This window comes from Pelophylax lessonae (assembly GCF_965119305.1).
Source record: "Pelophylax lessonae genome assembly, chromosome: 4".
NCBI lineage: Eukaryota > Metazoa > Chordata > Amphibia > Anura > Ranidae > Pelophylax > Pelophylax lessonae.
This window is the reverse complement of record NC_138771.1, coordinates 232,500,815-232,525,792: the sequence shown is the minus strand read 5'-3', so window position 1 is coordinate 232,525,792 and position 24,978 is coordinate 232,500,815. Positions and strand designations below refer to the sequence as shown.

The window sequence follows — 24,978 nt, the reverse complement described above, 5'->3', positions numbered from 1 at the left end:
TAACATGGCAAAAACACCAGTTAACTTTAAATTGCACCTCGGCAAACTGGAAAAGTCCAAATATTAAAGAGAAATACTAATGCAGGACAAAGTGAATGTAGCTTTAAACAATGGCATCTTCAGATGCTATGGTGAAGAATGATTTTTATTTGGCCACCTCCTAAACATTAGCTGCTTTGCTTGCTTGGTCTTCGTCATTCTACTATGAAGAAAATGTATGGAATTTGAAAAGTTTTTAGTGTTTAGTGTCATAGAGTATACTAAAATAAACGTAAGTTACTAAAATGTGTCTACCATTCATTTTACTAACACATGCTAAACGTCTTACAGTCAAAATTGGTCCTATAGTTTTTCTTTAAACAGTCACATTTGTACTTGTGTTATTCATTTCCATAATGGAGAACTACCAACGTGTACAGTAGTAATGTAAACAGTGAATAAATTATTTTGCAGCATTAATCTCGTATATCAAGGAATTTTCACATTTTACTGCCCTTCAATGGATGTGCATGTGCTTTGATGACCGTAGTTTTTAACTCTTAATTAGTAAAGGTCATAGTAGCTGGATCCAAAGAGTCCTGTTTGTTTCTCTGTTTGTCATGTGAGGAGAGCTGCTCTGTCTTTCATAAATAACCGGAACAGATTTGTCCAGCTCACTGCTGTATTCCCCTTATCTGAGTTGGATTAGAACACAGTGCTGAAAACAGATGCTTCATTTTTGGCATCAGAATGCTTAAGCATCACCAGGCATTTAACTGTAAGTTGGGCTTATTATATCACATTTATCTTTTTACGTAAATCAGCTATCATACATTAACAAGGCTTCCAATGCATTTTTGAAGTAATGACATAATGTTTGTACAAGATCTCAGTATCTGTGGATCACTGCAAATGTAAGCTATGTCTTTAACACTTTTATCCTTAGATCAATGTATAGTGCAGGCTTTAAATGTGAATATAGTTAAAGGTTTATTCATTTGTAAATGTGTTCAAGAGATCTATATCGCTTGCATTTTTTTCCTGCTTAATGCAAATCCTTATGCAACTTCAGATGAAATAAAAAGTCTTCTGTGCTTTTTAACCAAACATTTGTATTATCAGAAAGCCTAAATTACCTTGATTGTTAGGATATAGGTTAGCTGTTTGTTTTATGCAGTATCCATGCGTAGCCAGAAGTCAGCTTTATGTGGTAATTAAATTGCTTGTCTGTGATTTGATGAATGTTTATAAATGAACAGTGTTTAATAAATGTGGCAATTACTAATTTAAGTGGGTTTCTGCCCCAGTCGACATGGACTATTTGGTTCACACGAGAGAACCCTCTTTCTTTCTTTTTTTTTTAACTTACCTTTAACAAATAACATTGGTATTCAGATAATTCTTCAGCTTTAGAAATACTTTTTTCTTAAATATATTTATAGCACTATGACAATCTATATGTGTAGATATTTGTAAAGCATTTTGAGTATCTCTGTGGTCAGTGATATTCATAGTATTAAAGCTGAGCAGCAATGTTGGGGCAATTTAAGACCCTGAAGTAACAAGCACTGAGGTCTGAAGCAGCTAAAATGGCAGAAAGGGGGCTGTTGAAAGCTTAGGTGTGGACCTTCGCTAGGGTTCAAAAAACTGTTGCTTTTACTAAATAAAAGTATATTGTTTTAGTAACTAATGCATTTATACATAAACATATAAAGCTCATTTGAAGATGTGACTTCTACATCTTTAGATTACAGATAGATCGTATGACAAATACAGTTATTCAAAATGGCTATTATTAAAATATTAATTCTAATGCTGGCACCGTTTCTGATTATTGTGGTTCCCCACATTATAGGGTGAGGTCTTCCTCCAGCATGTGCTGCTTGATTTTGCTTCATTTTTAATATAGAGACCTCTCTAAGTAGGCTAAGGAGATTTGATAAAAGGGGAATATGTGTGAACCAAACCCACAACCCTGTTTTTGAGCCCCATATGCCCAATTCCAAGACTTACCCATCATTTGTCACAGAAAGAGACCATCCTCTTTCACATTGATGGGTCATTACAAGATCCTCCCCAGGCTATCAGTCAGACACATCTCTTGTGTGTGTGTGTAATCATCTGGCCTACATTGGTGGCTGGTGGCTTATGACCTTTAATCTGTTGTTTGATTAATGGGTTTCTTCAGATCTTCAGATTCTCTTCCCAATCACCTACAGCATAAAATATATTTTGAAAATTGTTACCTCACCTGATCATCTTTTTTTTTTGCTGTAAAAATAAACTCTGTACCGTACTCCAGGTTGCTTTTCTTCCTGAAAACCCTCCACCTATGTCAATAGCAATAAAATGGAGTACTGAGGTTTTCCTTGGCCAGAGAATTACTTTTATTGTGCAGACAAATCTGGGCATAGGGTTAAAAGCTAGCTGCCCTCCCTTAGGCCCACCTTCTGGGCATTGGGGGCACCAGGGGCTCAGTGGTTGTCAGCATTAGGTACTATAACTAACTAGTGTCCCCTTTGGAGGATTTCCCTTTGAAACTTGTTCTAGTGTCAACCCAAAATTTGGGATTTTCCTTAACTTTCATTTATGATAATGATAAACGTGCATTTAGTTCAACTTAAATTCTAACAGTGCTCCTATAACTTGAAAAAGCTGTTGGACTGTGTAAGTGGACAAATTAAAAACCCAACATTTCTTGTGCTCACCTTGTAAAAAGTTTTATAAACCCCTTGTTAAAATTGCAACAGAAAAATTCATGACCATAAAAATGCCCGTTCTTCAATGAATCAAGCACGATTATCATCTGATATTGCAGGCCCATTGTGGCTCCCTTCCTGTTCACTCTTTTGGTCTTATCCATACATGTTGCCTGTGGTTTAGATCATGTAAATAATATTTCTGTGGCAATTGTTTCCTACTTACAAATAGGCAGTTTGCCATGTAGTTTAGCAGTACAGGAAGGTTATAGGCTCCTGCTCAGCTTTTGAAATATTATTGAGACAGTCTAAGAAAAAGAATACACTTTACAACCTTTTTTTAACTGCTCTCTAATAATTAGGTAGAATAAGTATCCTCCTATCGGAGCATGACATATACATACAGTGAAGCTGGGCAGCGCAGCAGCGAAGAATATAATCAATGTCAATGAAATCATTGCAGCCATAAGCAATCAATGCCTTTCAACTCAGCTTAGCTGTATTGTTTCTTTTCCTTTATGGCAGGTGCCTGTTTCAGTGGCCATGATGACTCCCCAGGTGATCACCCCTCAGCAGATGCAACAGATACTTCAGCAGCAAGTACTGTCTCCACAGCAGCTCCAGGCACTTCTCCAGCAGCAGCAAGCCGTTATGTTACAGCAGGTAATGTTGGTTACCTTCCCTCAACAGTTAATTTTTTTCCTGGGTGTTTGAATGTTAGGATTGCATAAGCTCTCTGTCATGTTTATCTCATCTTCACCTTTTATAGCAGTGTATATCACACGCAGAAATATAATACGCTGTCGGGTGATTGTTTACATTGTCATCTGAAACAGAACATTACATTTCTAGACTTGTCAAAGCATACAAAGTGTCAAAGTGAGTTGCGGAAGATTGTTGTTTTATGATATATAACACGTTACTGCTTGTTTTAGTCATAGTTAGGTAAAGGCAAATAGGAAAAATTTCCAGCCCTTTGTATTAGGTGGAAACATAATAGATCTGTGTTTTTTTTTTTTTTTATGTTAAAGAAAAGTGCTGTGGCAAAGATTTATGAGGAGTGAATGTATATGCAGTAAAAAGTCAAGTGGTTGAACTACAAGTTGAAGGATTTTTTCCTGTAATGAAATTACAGGGAGGGTTTATTTGGGACACATAAAAAAAAATGTATATACGGTATTTGTGCTGACACTGTTAAACAAAACAGTTATTTGCTACTGCAAATAACTGTAATTGGATGTTTTGGATCCCCTGAGCTCTGCTTGCACGTGTACTGAACACTCGGGCCAAAGCTCAATTTTGATATGTAGTATGAAATAATTCTGGTTTGAACTTTTTTGTTCCCCCATTATAAAGTGTAAGATGTTTGGAAAACTTCAGTACCTAAGTCAATGGTGTTCCCTGCCTAGTCTTCATTTTTTTCTGTTCACTTGGGTTTTATAGGTTAAGCTGTAAGAGTTTAAAAAAAGTTTTCAAAGAGAAAGTGGAAAACCTCTATGCTTTCCCCAATTCCCCATTGCTGGTCATCCGGATTGTCCTACTCAAGCCTCCTGATGCTCAGCTATTTAGCTAGAGCTGCCAAATGGATCCATGGCTACCAGCATTTAGCAATGCCTGTGGAAATCCTGCCTTTTGGGAAAATTGACTACTTTTCAAATCTGGTTGTTTTAGTTTGTGGACAGCCAGTGATTTCAGAGGGCAGCAGAAAGAAGTCAATGATCTCTAAGGGGTGCTCAGAAAACCCAAATAAAACAGCTGATTGGTCGGTGATTCAAGCAGGTCACCCACTTTTTCTCAAACATTATTTTTTATACATTATTTTGTCAGGCATATATAAGAAAATAGGATAGCAGATTGTTAGGTCCCCTGCTTTTTTTGCTACGATAGCCCTGAACCAAACTTAGAGATCTGCCATATTTTCGATTTTTTTTCACCTCCTTTATCGGATATGGTGATATTAGTCCTAAAGTTACCTATCCATGGCTATATTTTTTTTTTTCCAACCCATCCAAGGCTATAATTTGTCATGCATTACAAATAATTCCAATGTATTCATATGACAGTTTGACTATGTATGGACATAGATCAATATCAGAATACTAGTGTTCATCCTCTGAATTTTTTGGTAATGGCTATTGGTTTTTTATTCTATTCTACATTTTTTTTTTACTATTTTCCCATCCACACACTCAATGTAAAGGGGGGGGGGGGATTCCTTACCATTGAGTTATTTTATTCTATGGCAATTGTTTTTTAGTTGATTCAGAAAAGATAGGTAGGCAACACCCAAACTCCTTCTGGAGAAATGACCTGTCATTTGTTTCTAGTGCATGTACTGTACATGTCAGAATTAATAACTTGAAGAACTGACTATTTCTATTAGAACAAGCAAAAATGCTTGTGTGTTGGTACCTAAACTTACCATTTCTATTGTCAGATACAGTATATTCTATGCACTAGGTTTTGACTGGAATACAGTAACTATTTATAACACCTTTTCTCAACTGGGATCCTATGACGCACCGGGGTGCTATCTGAGTTTGTCAAGGGTGCCATGGCATCCTGGTTGAGAAAGGCTGTGATCAAGCTCTCACTGTTCTGCCGAACTGTACATTTTGTACAATTGTACACAGGGGGAGCTTGATCAGAACAGTAGCATGCCAAGCAGAGGAAGGGGAGGTATCTTCCTGAGTCCTGATCTGCTCCACCTCCTCCTACTGTGCAATACCCAGCAGTGTGGGTGCAGATACAGTACTGCAGTTTTTAAAAAAGATATTTATGTGTGTATGTATGTATTTGTGTGTGTGTGTGTGTGTGTGTTTGCGTGGGTTTACATATGTATGTATATATATATATATATATATATATATATATGTAGGTTACTTTTATGTTGACCCCGATCCTGTACGGGTCAAAACTGCTTTTTTAGAGCTTGTTCACACTAGTGGCAAGGACTGTTGCTACTCTGAAAACCAGTCCATGCTTGGATCACTTTTCAGAGGCATTTGACAGACATGATCAAAGAAGAGAGGTGCCTCCTCACTGCCTGTTTTACCCCCTAAATGCAATACCACCATGCCACAAACGCACGTAATGCACTCGGTTTCAGGGTGTTTGCAGCGTGGTCCCATTCACCTGGGGGTGTACTTTCTGGTGTGACTAGAATGTGTGTGACTCTGGTCGCTGCCTCTGCAGCATAAGGGGGAGAAGATGTGAGTGGTAAAAATGCAGCATAACCATGTGCTTTTAGCATCCCCCTACCTCATATGTCAACAACCACTTGGTTCAGATCTGTGTGTAGGGCAGCCCATTAATTTCAAGGGGCTGTCCTTCCAACAGAAACCCAGGACCTTTTTAAAAATAGTGCTGCAATGTTTGGCGTGTGCAAATACGCTCTGCCTTTGCCACTGCACAAGGGTGCCATAGAAATTAATGACATGCCTGCTAAAGAGCAGCATGTTTGTCTGCATGCTGGGAAAGTGGGCGATCTTGAGACTGAAAATACTTTTCAAGGGTCATATGACTGACAAAAAAGTTGAAAAAAACGGATTTATAGTATCAAAATAATACAATGCAACACAAAATGAAATCCTACTGTTGGAAACTAGATTCAATTACAGTTTCCTCATTAATGCCAAGTGGGAACTACTGATAAATATCAACAGATATTTACACAAATATACATATTTCACCAAACTTATGTTGTATTGTTGTTTTGTTGACAGTATGCTTTTTTGGATGTGATAGCTTGACAGTAGAAAATTAGTGAAGCAGTGAATTGTTTTTGGCCCCAGGCTTTTACTGGCTTGTTCATGTTTTATGTCACTTGATAATTAATAACACCGCTGTAATTTGCATGCATTATATGCATAAATGTTTAGGCAACATTGGAGACATGCATTTTACAGTATTTTTTTTTTTAATTCAGATCATTATTAAGGATAATTCAACAACCAGTTCAGAGTAGAAACACATAGGTTTTTGTAATGTATGCAATGTTTGCCTTTATTAAAGTCAAAATGGTTTATTCAGCAACAACTGCAAGAGTTTTACAAGAAACAGCAAGAGCAGTTACATCTTCAGCTTTTGCAGCAGCAACAGCAGCAGCAGCAACAGCAGCAACAGCAGCAACAACAGCAACAACAGCAGCAACAGCAGCAACAACAACAGCAGCAGCAGCAACAACAACAGCAGCAGCAGCAGCAACAACAACAAACACAGCAACAACAACAACCACCACAGCCACACCCAGGAAAGCAAGCAAAAGAGGTTTGTATAATCACTAATGACTTAAAATATTACATTCAAATCTAATAACAATTTTTTTTTCCAAAATGAGAATGATATAATCTTAGTCATTTTGGGCCTAAAGCATGAAGTATCCAAAAGAAGAACTGTTTTTGTTTCCTTCCTTATCCATTAGTGTTGCAGCAAGGGAGAAAGAAAACTAGGATATGTTTTTTATAGGTAATGTTAGTTATTTATAGAGACACTTTTATTCACAAGGACCATCTTTCTTTGTGTAACATAGCACATGATTTTTTTTTATTTATTTATTTACATTTTTAGCTTGAAAAGTACTTTGCAAAACCCAACCACCAGCTAACACTGGTCCAGATGCCTCCAAACAGGGAGGGTATACATTATACACTAAGCTAAAGGAAAATTTGTAGAGCTTTGTCTTTAATCTGTTTCTACATTTTTTGTTTTCCACAATGTTTTATTTAAAGCTGAACACCAAGAATTCAGCTACTTTCTACTAAATTAAATTGAAATATAATTGTGCGCTACCTTTATAAAAACCAAACTGTGATAAATTAAAATCTAGCTGCTGCTACCACCTAAATGTGTTCCCACGTGAAATAAAATTAATAGATGTGGTAGTGCTGCTTAAAGAGACTTAATTGTTCAGTGTAAAAAATACAACATATCCCATACAAATATAATGCCAAATAAAGTAAAAGTATATGTCTTACTAAAGTGCCATGTGATACTGATTACATAAGGTGCGACCAACAGGATTAAATAAAAAAAAAAAAACAAATAAAAAAAATGAATGAATATGATAGCACTGCTAAAAAAATGATAAATGAATAAAAAATATAAAAAGCATAAATTGTATACCATACATAAAATGTAGTGCCAAATAAGGTGAAAATCGAAAAAAGTGCAATGTGGTACAGAGGTCCAGTTCTAATTAGAATAAAGGGCAAAACAAGCAAATAAGTCCAAAGTGAAAAAATAAATAAATAACCACTCCGAAAGTGCAAATGTGCAATATAAAGGAAGTCCAAAAGAGTCTCTATCAGAAAGAACACCCATGGGTCATTTCATGTGTGTCCACTCTTTGGATAGAGTACCAGATGAAGTGTCTGCTCACCTCCATAATTCACCCACTAGGGGTCTCAAGCAGTTAGAAAGGCCGATAGATTAATGCCGTCCATTCAATAGGTCACTCCACTATACTCGATGTTACTCCAAATAGGTTAGCACATATGAAAAAAAGGAAGACAATGTCCAATGGTGCAGTATCGATAAATTCAGGAGGCATGAACCATGAATTCAACCCAAATCCCAACTTCAATTAATAAACTCACATTTAATAAAGTAAAAACCAGCTTTACCAATCATAACTTCAAAGAGGTTACATCCAAATGTCAAACCTGCCCACCGCTTGGTACCTCTACGCGTTACACCATATCCATCATGGCTTCAACTGAACCTGGTGATAGCAGCACACTATCCAAAGAGTGGACACACATGAAATGACCCATGGGCGCTCTGTCTGATAGAAACTCTTTTGGACTTCCTTTATAAGGCAGATTTGCACTTATGGAGTGGTTATTTATATATTTTTTCACTGTGGACTTATTCGCTTGTTTTGCACTTTATTCTAATTAGAACTGAACCTCTGTACCACATTGCACTTTTTTAGATTTTCACCTTATTTGGCACTACATTTTATGTATGGTATACAATTTATGCTTTTTACATTTTTTATTCATTCATAATTTTTTTAGTAGTGCTATCATATTCATTCATTTTTTATTTGTTTTTTTTTTTGGATTTAATCCTGTTGGTCGCACCTTATGTAATCAGTATCACATTGCACTTTAGTAAGACACATACTTTATTTGGCATTATATTTGTATGTGATTTATTGTGTTTTTTACACTGTACAATTAAGTCTTTGTCTTTTATCAGCGCTACCACATCCATTCATTTTATTTACTTTCTACTAAACTGTGCTAGCTTACTATGGGTTAGGTGATGAGAGACATGCATTTTACAGTATTTTTTAATACTCATGGGACTTATCTCTTTTATTTACAACCCTCAGTTTTACTGAGCACCTGTTCTGGTGCTCTGCAATGCTGCTTTCTTACATAGCAGCCATTCTGCCCACCCCTCACCTCCCCTCCACTGCCCTTTCAGAGAATGCTTTGTATTTTGTGAATGGGTTCACAAAATACAAAATGCTCTGTGGTTGGGCAAGAGGAGGGAAGGGAAAGGCTGAGCAGCTGCAGACAACTTTGCAGGAGCAGAGACCCACAGCTCGAGCATCAGAGGGCCAAAAGTATAGCAATAGCTGTACACCTGGTGATAACTAAAAATGTAAATTAAAGAGAGCAGTCCATGAGGAGGCATTCACTTTACTGAACTTAACCTGTAGTAAGCCAGCACATTTTAGAAAGTGGCTAAATTCCTGGGGTTCAGCTTTAAACTTCTTTTTCAGGTAACATAAATACATTTAACAAGTTCCACATCACTTTTTTATTTTGTCATAAGAAGCAGCAGGGAAAGCAGTGTCAGGTTTGTACAAGAAACCCACCAATACTTTAAAAGTCATTAAAAAATGATATTGTTAATTTCTTTATGTGGAAATTTGAATTATTACTGATGTATACATTTTAGATGGTGCAGTCTACTTTTTGGCATACCATAATACCTAAATCTGAACTCCTGGCAAATGGGAATAGACAGCCGTAAGTGCTATAATGCAGCAACTACAGGATGCTAAATAAATACAAATATTTGCACGTATACGAAGAGTCTATACATAAATTATATGTTAGTAAATACATACTGGTTTAAATTGTGTTTTTTTTTTATTGTGCCTACAATGCAGCTTTTATAAATGCAATATTTGACTTGCATAGTGCAGAGAACTTCTGCATTTAGTTTTATTCTCTTGGATTATCCCCTTTGATTTATGGTATTATAAAGGGAGCCATAAACATAAGATGTTTTAGGTCCCATTTCTGCCATTCCAGCCAGCTTGTACAGTCACAAGGTAGTATATGCATCATCTATGATTTCTATTGCTAGTACTAAATTAGGCAATGCACCATGATTCATAGATCATGCAAGCATTTAGCATAGGCATACACAATTCTGTGCATATGTGGAAAGAAGAAACCTGTTCTAAGATCTCATCTAAAAATATTTTGATATGGTGAATCTAAATTTCAAAAAGTAAGCATTCTCACTGTTACATGATATCATATTAGGTAGTTCACTTCTTTATCCTAAAAAGGTGGGATTTACATTAAAAAAGACATGCTGTTATAGATGACTGTAATAGATGATCACGAACATTATTATGCAGTCTGGATGTTGTGAGTTACTACACAACATTTCTGCTTTAGCACTTATTGGAAAAAAAACTCTGCAACAAACCTGAACAAACTTTGGTCACTTTGACTTTAAAAACTCCTTTGCTTCCATGATATATTCCCAAAGTTTTTCTAGTCTTGAACACTAGGTTCAAATATCATTAAGCAGTACCCAACGTTCCATGTAGCTTATGCAATGGCTTATGGTCCAAACACATCAGGCAAAGTTTAGGTGAAGATATAGTATGTCCCATATTCCAGCAGTGTGTTCAATTTGCCTGGCTGAGATGTGTGAGGGGCAGTGTTGTAAATAATAATTTGTTTTATGCCTAGCCATGGTAAGGCAAAGTAGTAATCAGACAAAGCATTGAAGCTGTTTACATAGAGACAACTGTATACTGTACAGGCTACTGTCTGTGTAGGTTGATGTGGGAAAAGGACTGTGTGTATTGCTATTGTTGGTGAAAGGGAGAGCTTGTGGGTATAAAACTGTATTATCTAACTGTTGTGGAAAGGAGGCTGTATATATGGTTTCTGTGTTGGGGATGGGGGTACTTGGAAAAATAAAACTGTATATCTTTCTCATTTAAGGGCACAATATTGAGAGGCATTAGGTTATACTACCACCTACAGGAGGATTTAGACACTGGCAGCAAAAAAACAATGACCAGCCTGCATCAAAAGCTACTTCATTTACTGGAACCATTAGGTGTCAATATTACCCTTTTTTCCTGATGATCTCCAAAGAAGGGACTAAACAATAAGGAATTGAGTGCTCCATCAATAGCTTGAGTGTTGTGCTTGTGCACTCTGTGCTCTGTTCTGCCTTCCAGTGTGAGGTAACATCTTCCTGCCATTGCTCCTATTCTCAAGAGATGCTCAGTTCCACCTCAGGAAGACCTTGCTGCTGCCTACAGTGACCTGGTCACCTTCAGGCATTTGAACACCTCTTGCTTTCAGCAGCCAGTTTGTAGTTACCCAAGGTTTTAACCTGCTGTCTTTAATTGAGATGTCAATCCCAAGCACAAGGGGATTTTTATTGGGCCTGTCCAGTTTAAGATCAGCGAACAGTTCCACCCGCGATCTACTAATGTTGAGTGCAATGCTCTGCATCATCAGAGGAAAATAAAAAATGCACATTTTTTCCCTGCAAAAGAATGTGGGTTTATTATTTTTTCGTAAAGTTGAACTTATCCTTTAAAATGGAAGAGCAGCCTGTAGTTTTTAGTAGCGCTGTTACTAGTCTAGTCTTCCTGAGAGACCCCAAGGCTGCCTTTAAAACCATTCTGGGACACATTCTGTGGAAAACTCCTGAAACGTTTTGCACCTCCCAAGCATTTTACAGAAGAATATCCATTTGAGGAGGGCTTTATTGAGAAGTGGTTCATTTCCTCTGTTGATGCAATGGTGTCCCACTCACCACTCCTGTTAAGGATGCACCAGGGTTTAAGGATCCCATTGACAAGCATTTAGAAACTCTTTCCAAGTATTTTCTAGCATTCCCTGTTGTGACCATGATGTTAGTCTGTCAAACTTTAGGGACATTAGCTAAACTCATGTTAAAAGATCTAGCTTCCATTCATACTGGCCCTTTATTTGTAGAGTGCTTGCATCTCACACTGAAAACCTCAAATTAATGTGTAGACTAATTAGTAGATATCGCCCCTCTTATTTCCCAAATTAGTTTCCTTTCAGTGATTATGCACATGCCTTTTGAGGATGAACATCTCTTTAAAGGTGCTTTGGACACCCTCAAAAAAAGATGTCACTGGAAGTAAAAGTACTCATTTGCCCCCAGCAGGAAAAGCCTAAGCCGCAGGCTTGGAAAACCTCCCCTTGTTCTAAAGGTCAAAAATAGATAATTTCATTACTTTCAGGTTCCATCTCCAAGACCAGACCCAAATCAGTGACCCAGATCCATCTCAAACCCTCGTCTTTAAATATCCGAAACCCGGGAAGAAGTCTTGTCTGTCATGAAAGAGGAGGGGGAGTGTGTTGGCTTTTGCAGATACCTGGTTAGAAAGTTTCTCAAATGCCTAAGTATGAGATGTGGTTCCCAAGGGCTATTAGCTAGAGTTTTGAACTCTGACCCCCTCCCCCCCTCTCCAACCTGCCTGTGTCTTCTCAGAGACTAGCAATTCTCCATGCTGCTTTTCAGATATTTTGAATTAAGGAGATATCACTAAAGTTCCAACAGCAGAAAGGTTTTAGGGTTTTCACTCTAATCTTTTCACAGTTTACAAACCAAAGCTTTTTTTTTCACCCTATCTTCAATTTAAAGGATGATGTACATCAACCTTCAGGGAGGAACCCTGAAATCTTGTTGTGACAAGAGTAGAAAGTAGTTCAGCCCGGACTGAACTACTTGCTCCAGCCTTGTTCCCAGTTCACAGTCCGTGCGCGGATGATTAGCAGGCATACTACCCAGGATTGAGATGGAGGACAATGCAATGACCTTTATAGCTCAAAACTAGGCCAAATGGATGAAATACTCCAACTGGATCAAACTGCTGGTAGACACCACTTGGGCTTCAAGATCGATCAGATATTCCATTCTAAGGATCAGTTTACCTCCCTGCTTTATAGTTGCTGGCTTTAACAGCAGCATAGCTAGTTTGGATTTATTTTTTATTTTTTTTTAAAGATCCTATGCGGATAAATGTTAGTAAGTCTACCCCTTCTTCTATCGCACATGAAAGGCATTGTTTACTTGGTGCAAGGAAATACATTTTTAACCCAGGAAATACTCAGTGGGAAGAATCTTTGCCTTTTTACAGGCTTAGATCAATATTTGGCTCTAAATACCATCAAGGGGCCAATCTCTGCCTTTGCAATCTTGTTCCAAAGACACTTCAAAGACCGTTTTATGTTGCATACAGTAAGGGATGGTTTTGACCTATGTAATTCTTTTGCCATCTGTGTCTGTTGGCTTCACTCCCTGTCCCATAGCCAAAACAGGAATTGAGGGATTCCCTGGTTGTCACCAGGGTCCCCAGAACTAGTATCTCTATTGGAAGGTTTCCCCCTCTCTTTTAGTTTTGGAAAAAACTCAAAATTCTGGATTTTCTTTCACTTTCACTCTCAGTGATAATGCAAAACAGGACAAATAGAGAGGGTAAATATCCCCAGCTGGGGCACATAAGGCAGCAATGATCTCACAGATGTTCTAATCCCTCTTCACTATATCCAGAACTTTAGTGCCTTTTGTCACACTTTAGGTTTCTTAAAATCTCATGTCTGTAGTTAATGCCTTTCCTTAAAATAATAATACTAAGCAGGGAGTTAAATGCCACAGAACTTTTCTATATAATTTATTTAGCTGCATACTGTACTATACTAAGATTCTCTTTGGAAAAAAAATCACTTTGTCGCCCAGCTATAAAATTGGTGAAATATAATGAAAGATTTTTTTTTCTGTATGATACAGTTCAAGAAGCATGCAAAGTTGGCTTATTGTTCAAAAATGGCTGAGCATAAATTTCAAAGTCATGGGCCCCTGATTAATGAACTGCTACTGGAGATTTGGACTGGCGAATAGAAAGTTACAGTTTGATGTGCTCATAAATCAAGCTGACAAGCTGGTTTCTCAGGCCTTCCCTGCACTTGTCGGTAGAATGCATCAAATATAAACATAATGCAAATATAACATGTTGAAGTAGTTAAATTGATCAGCAGGTATTGTAGACATTGTCTTTAAGCTGCCCATTATGCAAACCTACAGGAAACAGTCCTGACCTCCTGAGGTTTTGTTTCTGTTTGGATTTGTGAATAGAATTTCAGACAGGCATCAACTACAGCATAGAAATTGTTCCCTTATTTCTCTTGAGGCTTTGGGCAATCCACATGACTTGCTCCATTATGCAGTCTGTTTTCCAGTGAGTGCATCAGAAGTTTCTCTTTTCCCCAAACTAAAAAGGAAAGGTCTTCTACAGCAGCTTGTCTCTTTGTGAAGTGTGACTGCTATCTTATATTCTCTGGAGTCCCAAGAACTCTGGTTTGTCTTGTAATGCCTCACAAAATTGGAAGTTATACTTTTTCTAATAATAGGGCAAATCTCCCTCTTGAATCTAGAGCTGGCATAATGCATTCCAAACAAGAGAAAAGAAAGAGCTAAGAGAATATTGGAATAAAGGCTACATCCCAATTTACTAATGTATTACTGGAGACTACATTCTTGGGCAGCTGTGGATTACACTTGTATACTTTGAAAGACACATCTGCAGTTAGAAGCAGTTACAGTGGTGTGCTACTTTTACCTTGCATCAATGTGTTTAGATCACTGAAGGTTATAAATTACACATGTTTTAACTCCAATCTATATTTTCTGAGACATGTAGCATTTATAATATGTACTTTTGTCGCATATGGAACTTTTTGTAGCTAGAACTAAGTAGAATAAATGTTTGTTATTTGTATTTTATTTCATTGTATTCTTCTTATTGTAAACCTTTCAAAAATTCAGGCAATTTAAGCTGAAGATATGATAAATCCAATCCATAAACAGAAGTCACTTTCAGTGTATGACACGTCAAAGTAATCAATATATCCAGAGATAAAAGCATAAATAAATAATCATGCTTGGCTACACCCTATTCTTTCCTGTACCTTTATATTGGTACCTATCAAATTAAAAGGCTCATAAAGATTGTTGGAGGTGTAGAATAGTGGGGCAGAGATTAATTTTTACTGTTTATACAGAAAAATCAAAATTTGCCTATAACTCCCATCTGCCTATAATCACTGGTTATGTTGTCTTTCACTGAAAGTAACTTAGGTTTGTGTTTTCCTCCATCATTTGTCAAGTGTTAATTTCTCAGGTATTGACCTTTTACTTTATTTTTTTAAATGTAATTAGAAAAAAAAATACATGTTTGATGGTTAATCCTTTTTTATTTTTTGTTAGCAGCAACAGCTAGCAGCCCAACAGCTTGTCTTCCAGCAGCAGCTTCTTCAAATGCAGCAACTGCAGCAACAACAACATCTACTCAATCTTCAACGGCAGGGACTTATTTCTATCCCGCCAAGCCAGTCAGCTCTTCCAGTCCAGTCCCTACCACAAGGTAAGATGGCTTCTGCATCATCAGGCATTTTTTAATTTCCAAAAAAAAAACTTTTTTTCACTATAGTTATGTCAGATTAGCCACAGTTTAAGTGGTTCTACACTCTTTGCTCAAAATCAAAGTTTTGTGTGTACTCAAGGTGGTGGCCAAAAGATTGGCAGATGTCTGCCCAATGATGCAGGGCAGTGAGACCTCTGATGTGCTCTCCAGTTTGGAACAAGGGCAAACGTAAATTGTTTGTATGAATGGAAACACGGCTATTGTTACTCACTTGCTCTAAGTGAATAATATCCTGTGTTGGCAAATATAATAAAAATGATGTAAGAAGAAAACATACAGCATGGCACCATTTAGGTATGCATTGCACCATTTTGCAGGAATATTTGTATTTCAGGTAATAATGGCACTTTGTTTACAATTTATTTTTTACAGATATCTGAATCTTTGATATTTGAATCTGGTCTTTAAAGTTTAGTTAGTAGATAGTATGTAAATATCAGTGCAGATGCACTTTTACGTGGTTACGCGTTAAGCAACACACCAAGGCAGGGCCAGACAAAATATTTAAACAGATTGTACTACTGCCTTCAGAACATAAAGGTCTCTTTATACTGGATGTGGTGCTGGGAAAGCTCCCACTGTCACACAGACCTAATCTCAGCACATTGCTACCTCCCAGTCGGCATGCAATGGGGTTTATTTATTGAATGCAAATATACTGTGCAGTTTGCAAGTGCAGTTGCACTGATTTCCCTCATCTGATCATTACATCAGCTGATTTCCATCATCTAATCATGTGCAAGCAAAAATGTTGTTTTTATCTTTTTTTTTTACTTGCACCTGATTGGATAGTCTTTACAAAGAGAAGCTTCACCACATTCACTAAGCCCTGGGGTAAATGAGTGCAACCACACTTGCAAAGTGCACAGTCTGTTTGAATTTAGTAAATCAACCCCAATGAATGGGTGAAGTTCTTTGCCAAAAGTTGAATGGGATGTACAAGTAATATAAGGATGCAAAGAGAAATCCCCTCTACCTAGCCACAGACGTTAATATAAACCTGGCAGAGGTCCTTACACTTCCACACTTTAGCCAAAAATATAAAATAAAAGTTTGAGCAGAGTTGGGTTTTAATCAGGTATCATTGCTTTCATAAGAAGGAATTCCCCAATGAATTTCCCCAATGATGTACCCCAGGCTGTCAAGGAATTTGGTGACTCAGCTTTACCTGACTCCTCCCATACATACATGCATATATTTGTCCTAAGTAAATGCTAAACCAATCCTAATTTACAACTGGCATATATCAAAAAGTTTAACGCTTATTGTTTTCAATGACAGGTGGTAAGATGTGTACCATTTTTGTTGGTGTAGATCTTATCATAAAAGGCAATTTATTGTTTAAAAAAATCTTAGTTTGTATTCTTAAGACAATTTTTTATTTTATAGCTGGTTTAAGCCCTGCGGAGATTCAGCAGCTGTGGAAAGAGGTTACTGGAGTTCACAGTATGGAAGACAATGGCATTAAACATGGGGGGCTAGACCTCACTACTAACAATTCCTCTTCTACTACCTCCTCCACCACTTCCAAAGCATCACCACCAATAACTCATCATTCCTTAGTGAATGGACAGTCCTCAGTTCTAAATTCAAGACGAGACAGGTAAATATACAGCAGTGCAAGACTAATGTATTTTAATTTATCCTGCCTGTTAATGTAATTAGTTACAGTCAGGTTTGTTGTTATTGTTATATGGTGTTTGTACAAGAACTTGCATTGCTAAAGACAGGTTTACCGTTTTACTTCCATAAGGCAGTGGTGATATTATTAAAGCTACATTTATACCTTTGGGTTTTTCATATAGTGCAGTTGCAGTGTGATGTGTTTTAGATGCATTTCACATGTAGTACAAATTATCCCTATGGAAGATGGGTTTTGCTAGAAACTGCACTTAAATGCAACAACCTAAAATGCAGAGGTGCAAATTTAGACTCGCCGACTGACAACTATTAACCTCCAACCAAATCTGTTGATTTCCTATTCGAAGAAATATACTTTTGTAGTGTGTTAAAATATTTTTGCTATTGCAACCCTGCTGTTTAACCTCTTTCTGCTGGCTGTATGCATATATGCGGCCATATGTTAACACAAAACTGTGCTAGGAACAAACAGGAGACAGCCAATCACAGAGGTCACATGACCAAAACGCCTGCCTCCACCTTCTGGCATCTAGAATCTCTTAAAGGGTCAGGAGGTGGCAGCGGGAAGGGGTTAAGTAATTTGCGAAATTAGTCATGTCATCATCGGATTAATAAATATTTACCCTCTGATGAATCTTTGGTCTTTTGCTCATGTTTGTATTTAGTTGGATGCAGTACTTTGCATCTTCAAAAGTACAAATTTACACAGAACAAATATATATATATATATATATATATATATATATATATATATATATGTCGGAGGTTATTTCTTGAGTGTTAGGCCTCATTCACACGAACATGCTGCATTTGATAGCTGGTGTGCAGCTCCAAATACAGATAGTGTGCATTTGGAACAGTGCACCCATATGGTGGTCAATTTGCGAACCTTGGCTGTGTCCTAATTGAAATTAATTAGACTGTCTGCACGGGGATACATGGAACACCTCTGCATTTCTGTTTGGCCAAACAGTCCGCGCAGGGGTGTATGCTCTACTATGTCCACATGAACAAGGCCTTATTGCACAGTTACTTTTGTCACACTAACTGTTGCCTAATGCTTCAAGCTAAACTTCAGGCATATGTAAAAAACTGCAATTAATGCAGTTCTTTTTTCATTAAAATAAATAAATGTAACTATTGTTAGTGTCTGAATTTGCCTTGATATCTGTCCCCTTTTGGGGTTTTGTAAACGTGTTTTTTTTTTGTGTGTTTGTGGTGCACGCAGTTTACCAAAATACCATTTACTGTAATTCATTTGTACACTTGATAGGCTGTATTTGACCTGCTTTGTGTTGTGCTGTTTCTTTGGATGCAACATGATCTGTTAATGTAAATTTAAACTGCACGCAGAGCAGGTTTAATGCAATCACTTGTCCAGTGCTGCATTTTTAATTCAGATGCATGTGCATGTATTCAAACTGAAGTTGCAATGTTTGACTACAGCTTCCATCGACAGTGTCCATGTGCAAAATGAACTTAAATGGGTGTGACTTTTTCATTAGTGATCAGCTGCTGCACTTGAAGGGTTCTAATAAGGAAAGTGGCAGGGTCTGAATCCCTTTAGATGTGATTAACCCCTTCAGAGTATCTTGCCAAAACTGAGATGATTGCTGCAGAGGATGCCCAAAATCGAACTTGTATCTTAGGGCAGACTTCTGAAAAAATTAGCCAGTCACAAGCAGGAAATTACATATCTGGGGGTAGCTGCATACACCAGCTGTGTACAGAATGCCTCCAAGTTACCATATTGCATTGAATTTTACAGAAAGTTTTACAGAAAATTAAAATGCTGCAGATTGAAAAGGAGAGGTGATTTTTTAATACCAGTATGGCTTTTGTCCATACTGTATATACTGTAATATTACCCCATTATTGGTTTATCCCATGGCACCTGTACTGACAGTAAGTGTTCTGAAAAGAGGAGAGCACAGAAGGATGATTGATTAGTATATGACTGCTCCTTCATTGTCTAGTCAGCTGGCTGCTGGTGTGTTCTTGACAAAGATCTACTACTATTGCAGTGGAGGTCTAAGACATAGCCATGGGTGCCTGGATCACAAGAAGGAGCAGAATTACAAATCCTTTGGCCAGTTAACTTTTCTCATACTTATATTTCATGATAGAGCTCTGGAGTTCCACTTTAAGTGAGCCTGTGCTCTACCTATAAAGCTTGCCTATACCTAAATCCTAAGTTTAGTCAAAGTTTTTTTTTTTTTATTCAGCACAGTACTTGCTACTATCTATGCAAAGTGTCCCTTGTGCTGCTAAAAAGTTGGCTAAACTTGGATACATCTTTTGTTCCTGTGTCACGCTGGCCACATGGGCAAGTGGAATAAACTCTTCAAGCTGCATAGTCTTTCTCATTCACTGGATTGCTTCATTTTACTGTCAAGTTAGCTAGTTGCTCAGTAAATATTATTTGTAGGTGAGACTGTTACTTTGATGTAATTCAAGATAGTTTTTTTATTACCTAGCATTCCATGTTAAACCCTCCCCAAACCTTGTCATATTAGAGATTTTTAGATCATGTTTGCGTAACCTCTCCAAGTATTTTGTTTCTAATGTGAACATGCCCAAAATGAATGGATTTTTTTTTCAGCAATAAAAATGTTAAGATAGCATGGAACTACCTAGCTTAATCATGAAAGACCTATTAAATGTGCTTACACTTGTTAGATTTTTTAGTAAACATATAGCACATTGGAAAGGTTTTATTAGGTTGTAGGCTAAATAGTACAGTTGGGTCATAGGTTGACATTACCATGCACTGTTGTATAGTCATTTATTTTCATCCTTTATTAGAAGTCATCTCTGGCTTTATTTCCTCCCTAATTGGAACATCATCCTGCCTTGGCAGTTGAACTATTCAATAGAACGATTAAATTTTTTCTGACTGCTCTGAGCTGAATTGACCTATTTTGACCTGTTTGTCAGCGATTGTAACCTGACAGGTGCTAGCAGCCGCCAACGATTATGGCTTTTGAGATTAATGGGATGCTATGTTCTTTCTACTACAGCTCGTCACATGAAGAGACTGGGGCTACACATACCCTCTATGGTCATGGTGTCTGCAAATGGCCAGGCTGTGAAAACATCTGTGAAGATTTTGGACAGTTTTTAAAGTAGGTTGAATTTCACATTTTCATGGGAAGTGATAATGCAATAAAAATGACCCTTGTTTAAAGAAAAGAAGACAGTTTTGCGTGCATGTAAACTTTTATGTAAAGTATGTATTTTCCTACATGTTCTCATTATATGATTGTATTTAGAGCCTCACTTCACTGCATTCTGAATTGTCCCTTTGTGATCCCCTACCTGGAAATCAAGCTAAACCGAAATAATGAGACTGAATTTGCTGACAGTGCTACAACCTGTCACAAGGGAAAGTTGCTAGAAAGGGAAGCACACCTTTATGGCAGGATGCATGTAGGACAGGCCGAAAGGACAGTTACACTATCAAGACAATTATATTGTATAGCATAGGTTTATACAGTTAAAACTGATAAACAGGGAATCTCTAATAGCTATGCCATGTTTGTCAACTATCAAACTACTTCCAATCATAGCAAATTACAACATGTGTGGTATAGAAATATTAACCAGCATGGTTGCCTGTGCAGTTTTAACCACTGGGTATACTTTTCTGTTCAGCATATGCTGACAAAGTTCTGGTTCAGAAGTCTTCTTTATTAAGTGCATATCCAAACTATTCTGATAAGATATACACGGCACTCTTGTCATGGGAATGATACATGTTTAGACTTGTAAAGTCCTTTTCTGACATATGTTTGGTCTGTTGTTCCTTTTTTGTGTGTTTTGGTGGATTCGGTAATTTACATCTTCAAATCTACAAAATTTACACATAACAAATATATATAAATGAACTGCCCGAGGTTTTTTTTTTTTTTCCAAGATAAGTAACTTCACAGGCTGAAGATCTTGTGTTGTCATGGTGCGGTTAACAGGGTGAATGAACTGTTTCATGCTTCATCAACAATTAAGTTAATTAGCTTATTTGAAATGGCACTGCTTTGTTGCCAGGATGTTGGCAGAAACATCAAAAAGATGTGTTTACAAATGGTAGACTATCTGTTAGATATAGCAGTGAGACACCATAACTACAAAACATAGCAAGAAGCAGATAATAACAGCAGTGGGGTAATTTAAGTACTTCTCTTTTATATAAATATTGAACATTTTTGTTCAAAGCACTTTTTGTTCATAGGCCCTGCAGAACTATAACATCTAAAAATGTACTTTTCGGATACGAAGTTATATGTTTATGCAGTTGGGAACACTATTTTTTCATTTTCACAGCTTAAGCATGCAGTGTTTTAAATAGCATAGTGGGCAGTGTAAATAATCTCTGTAAATGTTGTTACCAAAACAGCTTGGAGCTTTTCTGTTCTAGCCAACAACATTTTCTTAACCCATGATTTCACTAACACACATAGTAATAGGACTTCCAAGGCCCACTTAGTATCTGTTGGACCTGGTCACTGTTCTATGTTAATGATTATCATTATGTTAAGTGCTTATGTGAAAACTGGTGTATAAACTGACAAGCTGGACTGAACGTTCGCATGCCCAAACCACATAGCTTTTCCTGAGACTCCAAAGAAGATGTTTCACATAGATTATGAATTCTGTGTGATGGTAGTTTCACTTGTTCCCGCCAAGAGCCCAATCGTGCACCACAAAACCTTTTCCTGCAGTTATTACAAGAGGTCGCTTTGAAGTAGTGCTGCACTTTTTACAAAAATTCCCAGCGTCTCCCAAGCAGTGACCCGAAATATGACCGCCAGTTCAAACTGCTATCCCTAATTTCTTTTTTTTTCTTTTGAAAAATGTTCAGCGGTTCATACCACCCACCCCAAAATCTTCATAGATGAGTCCTGAATTTTAAAGGCTGACTACATTTTAGGCAGTTCATACTGTCCAAATGTGTGAGAGAAACATAAAACTGTGCAAAAGAGCAACCAAGTATACATTCAGATATAAAATCTATGAAAGATGAGACAGAAAAGTCAACCCCCAGGGATGACAGGAAGAACTGATCGCTGTCAAATTCGCTGACAGAAAATACATCTACATGCTGAAACAATCCACCCAGAGGGGGCAAACTGTGTGCTAAGCATGCAAAAAATACATGGTTAGTGTCTACCTCTCTGAAAAGGTTTTGCAGCCCTACTGGGTCAAGAGGAATATGTAGACCTGATTTGAAAAACTCATGATGTACTTTATCCTGGTGGCTGCATAATTAGGTTGCCCTGCACAATAAAATCACCCAGTACTGGCACCTTCTTCCAGTACCACATTAAATTAAAGAACACCTAATGTTTCAAGACAACCCCAAACAACCCACAGAATCAGACGCCGTAAGGAGACAAATAGACATTTTTTATGTCTTATCCCATCCACATTACCCAAGAGAAATCCCAAGAAGAATGTGTGTGGGGAAAATGGCAGAAAATGTAATGCCTGTTTCAACTGTCCCACCTGTCCTTCCAACCCAGGCCTCTGCATTCACTTCTGTTATGAATATTACCAACCATTGCACATTATTAGAAACCAAAAATATAGTGAACTCGAAAGTAGGAAGGGGGTTAACTTCTGTCTTATTTCTTTCCTTTTGCTTATTTGACCTTTTTGATATGATTATTATTCAGCAATAAAATTGTGCCGGCAGTTTATGCAGCATTTAACAAGAGTTTGGTGTCAACCCTTAAAAAGTAACATCACACTGCTGAGTGTCAGTAATGTATGCACTGGTTATTGCAAACAGAAGGAGCAGTGCTACTACCCATACAGTCAACCAATAAATGAGCTCCCGGGTGCCCGATCCACAGCCGTTTACCTGAGTACATATGTAGAAAGATGATCCGCACACCGTTAGTTGCTCTTCATCTTTATTCAGGAACCACAGTACACAACTGCTGGTAAGATCAGTTGACGCATTTCAGCCTATATGGCCTTAGTTTTAGGAGCAACTACCGGTGCAGATCATCTTTCTACATGCATTGGTTATTAAATTTGGATGGATTACCTGAATGCAAAAATGCACACAAATTGTTTCAAGGTCACACTTTGTATAAAAGAAACATATAATGCACACATACAGTATATAGTATACCTATACAGGTCAAGAGTAAGATTATTTATTTTGTTTTAAATTTTGATAATGGGCCATGGTGATGGTATAAAATAAACAGCTAATGTGAAACATTGGTGGAAAACTAAGCAATTTTAATTGTTTCCACCAATTAAAATGTATTCCTTTAAACACAGAGGGTCAAAATCTAGGCTGTATCCATGGATAAATTCCTTAGAGGTTCTTGATTGCAAGATGGAATCATTTGGGGGGTAATTCTATAATTTGGACACCACAATGTGCCTGTAATGAATGCATGGTAGCCTGACAATTAAACTTGAAATAATTGTCTTCTCAAAGGCAAAAGGCACACTATTGTTTCTGGGCTTCACTACAGGTACAAACAGCATATATTGCACACATATTAGGGATTCCCATGCTCGTCAGGAGTAGGAGAATTTTTTTGGGTTGATTTTTGGTGCTGGGTCATTTTAATGGGATAAAATATACAGGTAAAGTGAAACCATTGTGAAAATTTAGTAAAATTATAATATTCTGTAAATAATTCCCTCGCACTAATCTTTAAATAAATAAAACATTTGTGAAAAATGAAATTTCAATAAATTATAATAAAATTAAATACTATAGTGTTTTACCGGGGTGATGCCTTGAGCAAAATTGCAAAAACATGCAGGTACGTGATTTTTGGGGCAAGTGATTAAAAAGGCTTTCGGAAATAGTGTCAATAGTTTATTTTTATTGATTCACAACATGGAAAGTAAATGAACAGAACAGAGAAATCCAAATCAAATCATTGTTTTTGAGTGACCACCCTTTGCCTTCAAAACTGCATTAATTCTTCTAGGTACACTATCTTGGAAAACTAACCAAAGATGTTCTGTGGATGTAGGCTGACTCAAACCCTTCTGTCTCTTTATGTAATCCCAGACAGACTTGATGTTGAGATCAGGGCTCAGTAAGGGCCAAACAATCACTTCCAGGACTTCTTGTTCTTCTTTACGCCAAAGATAATATATAATGACATTGGCTGTATGTTTGGGGTGATTGTTCCGCTGTAGAATAAAATTGGGGCCAATCACACACCTCCCAGATGGTGTTGCATGATAAATATGTATCTGCTTGTATTTCTCAGCATTGAGGACACCATTGATCCTGACCAAAGCTCCAACTCTATTTGCAGTTACTATGTTTTCATGCATAGTTGAGTCGCTTAGCCTTGTTTGCATGTCAAAGGTTTGGCTTTTTGGCTGCAATTCTTCCATGAAGACAACTTCTTGTAAGATTTCTCCAGAAAGTAGATGGGTGTACCTGAATCCCACTGGTTTGTGCAATAAAATATATATTGTTGAAAGCATTCTTACCAAACAGCATTTCTTCACATCTCCCTAAGACTTTTGCACGGTACTTTATGTAGCATCTTTATTCATGGTAAGCGTAAGGCTAGTTTCACAAATATGCAAATTTGATGCATTTTGAACCTCATCCAATTCGCATGACATGTGAAAGAACATTGCTATCTTTAGTGCCTGTTCACATATGTCCCGTGCAGCTGAAATGTAGATTTAATGTGAATTGAAAAAGAGTTTTGTCAGTTTTCTGAGCAATGCGCTCTGGCTCAGGTGCAAATTCAGGTCCATTGACTTATATGAGAACGCTTCTAAATCGCACTTGTCATTCAGTTGTGAACAGGATAATATCCTGACCTGATCCTGATGTAAACCTGACCTAATACTGATGTTAACCCTAACCTGATACTGATGCAAACCTGACCTGATATGGACCAAAAACTGACCTGAAATAATGTAAAT

At 37.3% G+C, this 24,978-nt stretch overlaps 1 protein-coding gene across 9 annotated transcripts in view; it reads left to right on the top strand.

Moving 5' to 3' along the window:
- Nucleotides 1–24,978, top strand: part of FOXP2 (forkhead box P2) — a 285,057-nt gene that overhangs the window by 153,367 nt on the left and 106,712 nt on the right. For 6 of the 9 annotated variants that reach the window (XM_082257104.1, XM_082257102.1, XM_082257106.1 and 3 more), the window contains exons 4-8: nucleotides 3,204–3,341; nucleotides 6,711–6,947; nucleotides 15,198–15,354; nucleotides 16,804–17,017; nucleotides 20,076–20,180. In XM_082257104.1, the coding sequence (XP_082113230.1) occupies nucleotides 3,204–3,341; nucleotides 6,711–6,947; nucleotides 15,198–15,354; nucleotides 16,804–17,017; nucleotides 20,076–20,180 (851 nt within the window). The remainder of the gene's footprint in view (nucleotides 1–3,203; nucleotides 3,342–6,710; nucleotides 6,948–15,197; nucleotides 15,355–16,803; nucleotides 17,018–20,075; nucleotides 20,181–24,978) is intronic. The other 3 variants (XM_082257105.1, XM_082257107.1, XM_082257110.1) reach the window with 1 other exon arrangement.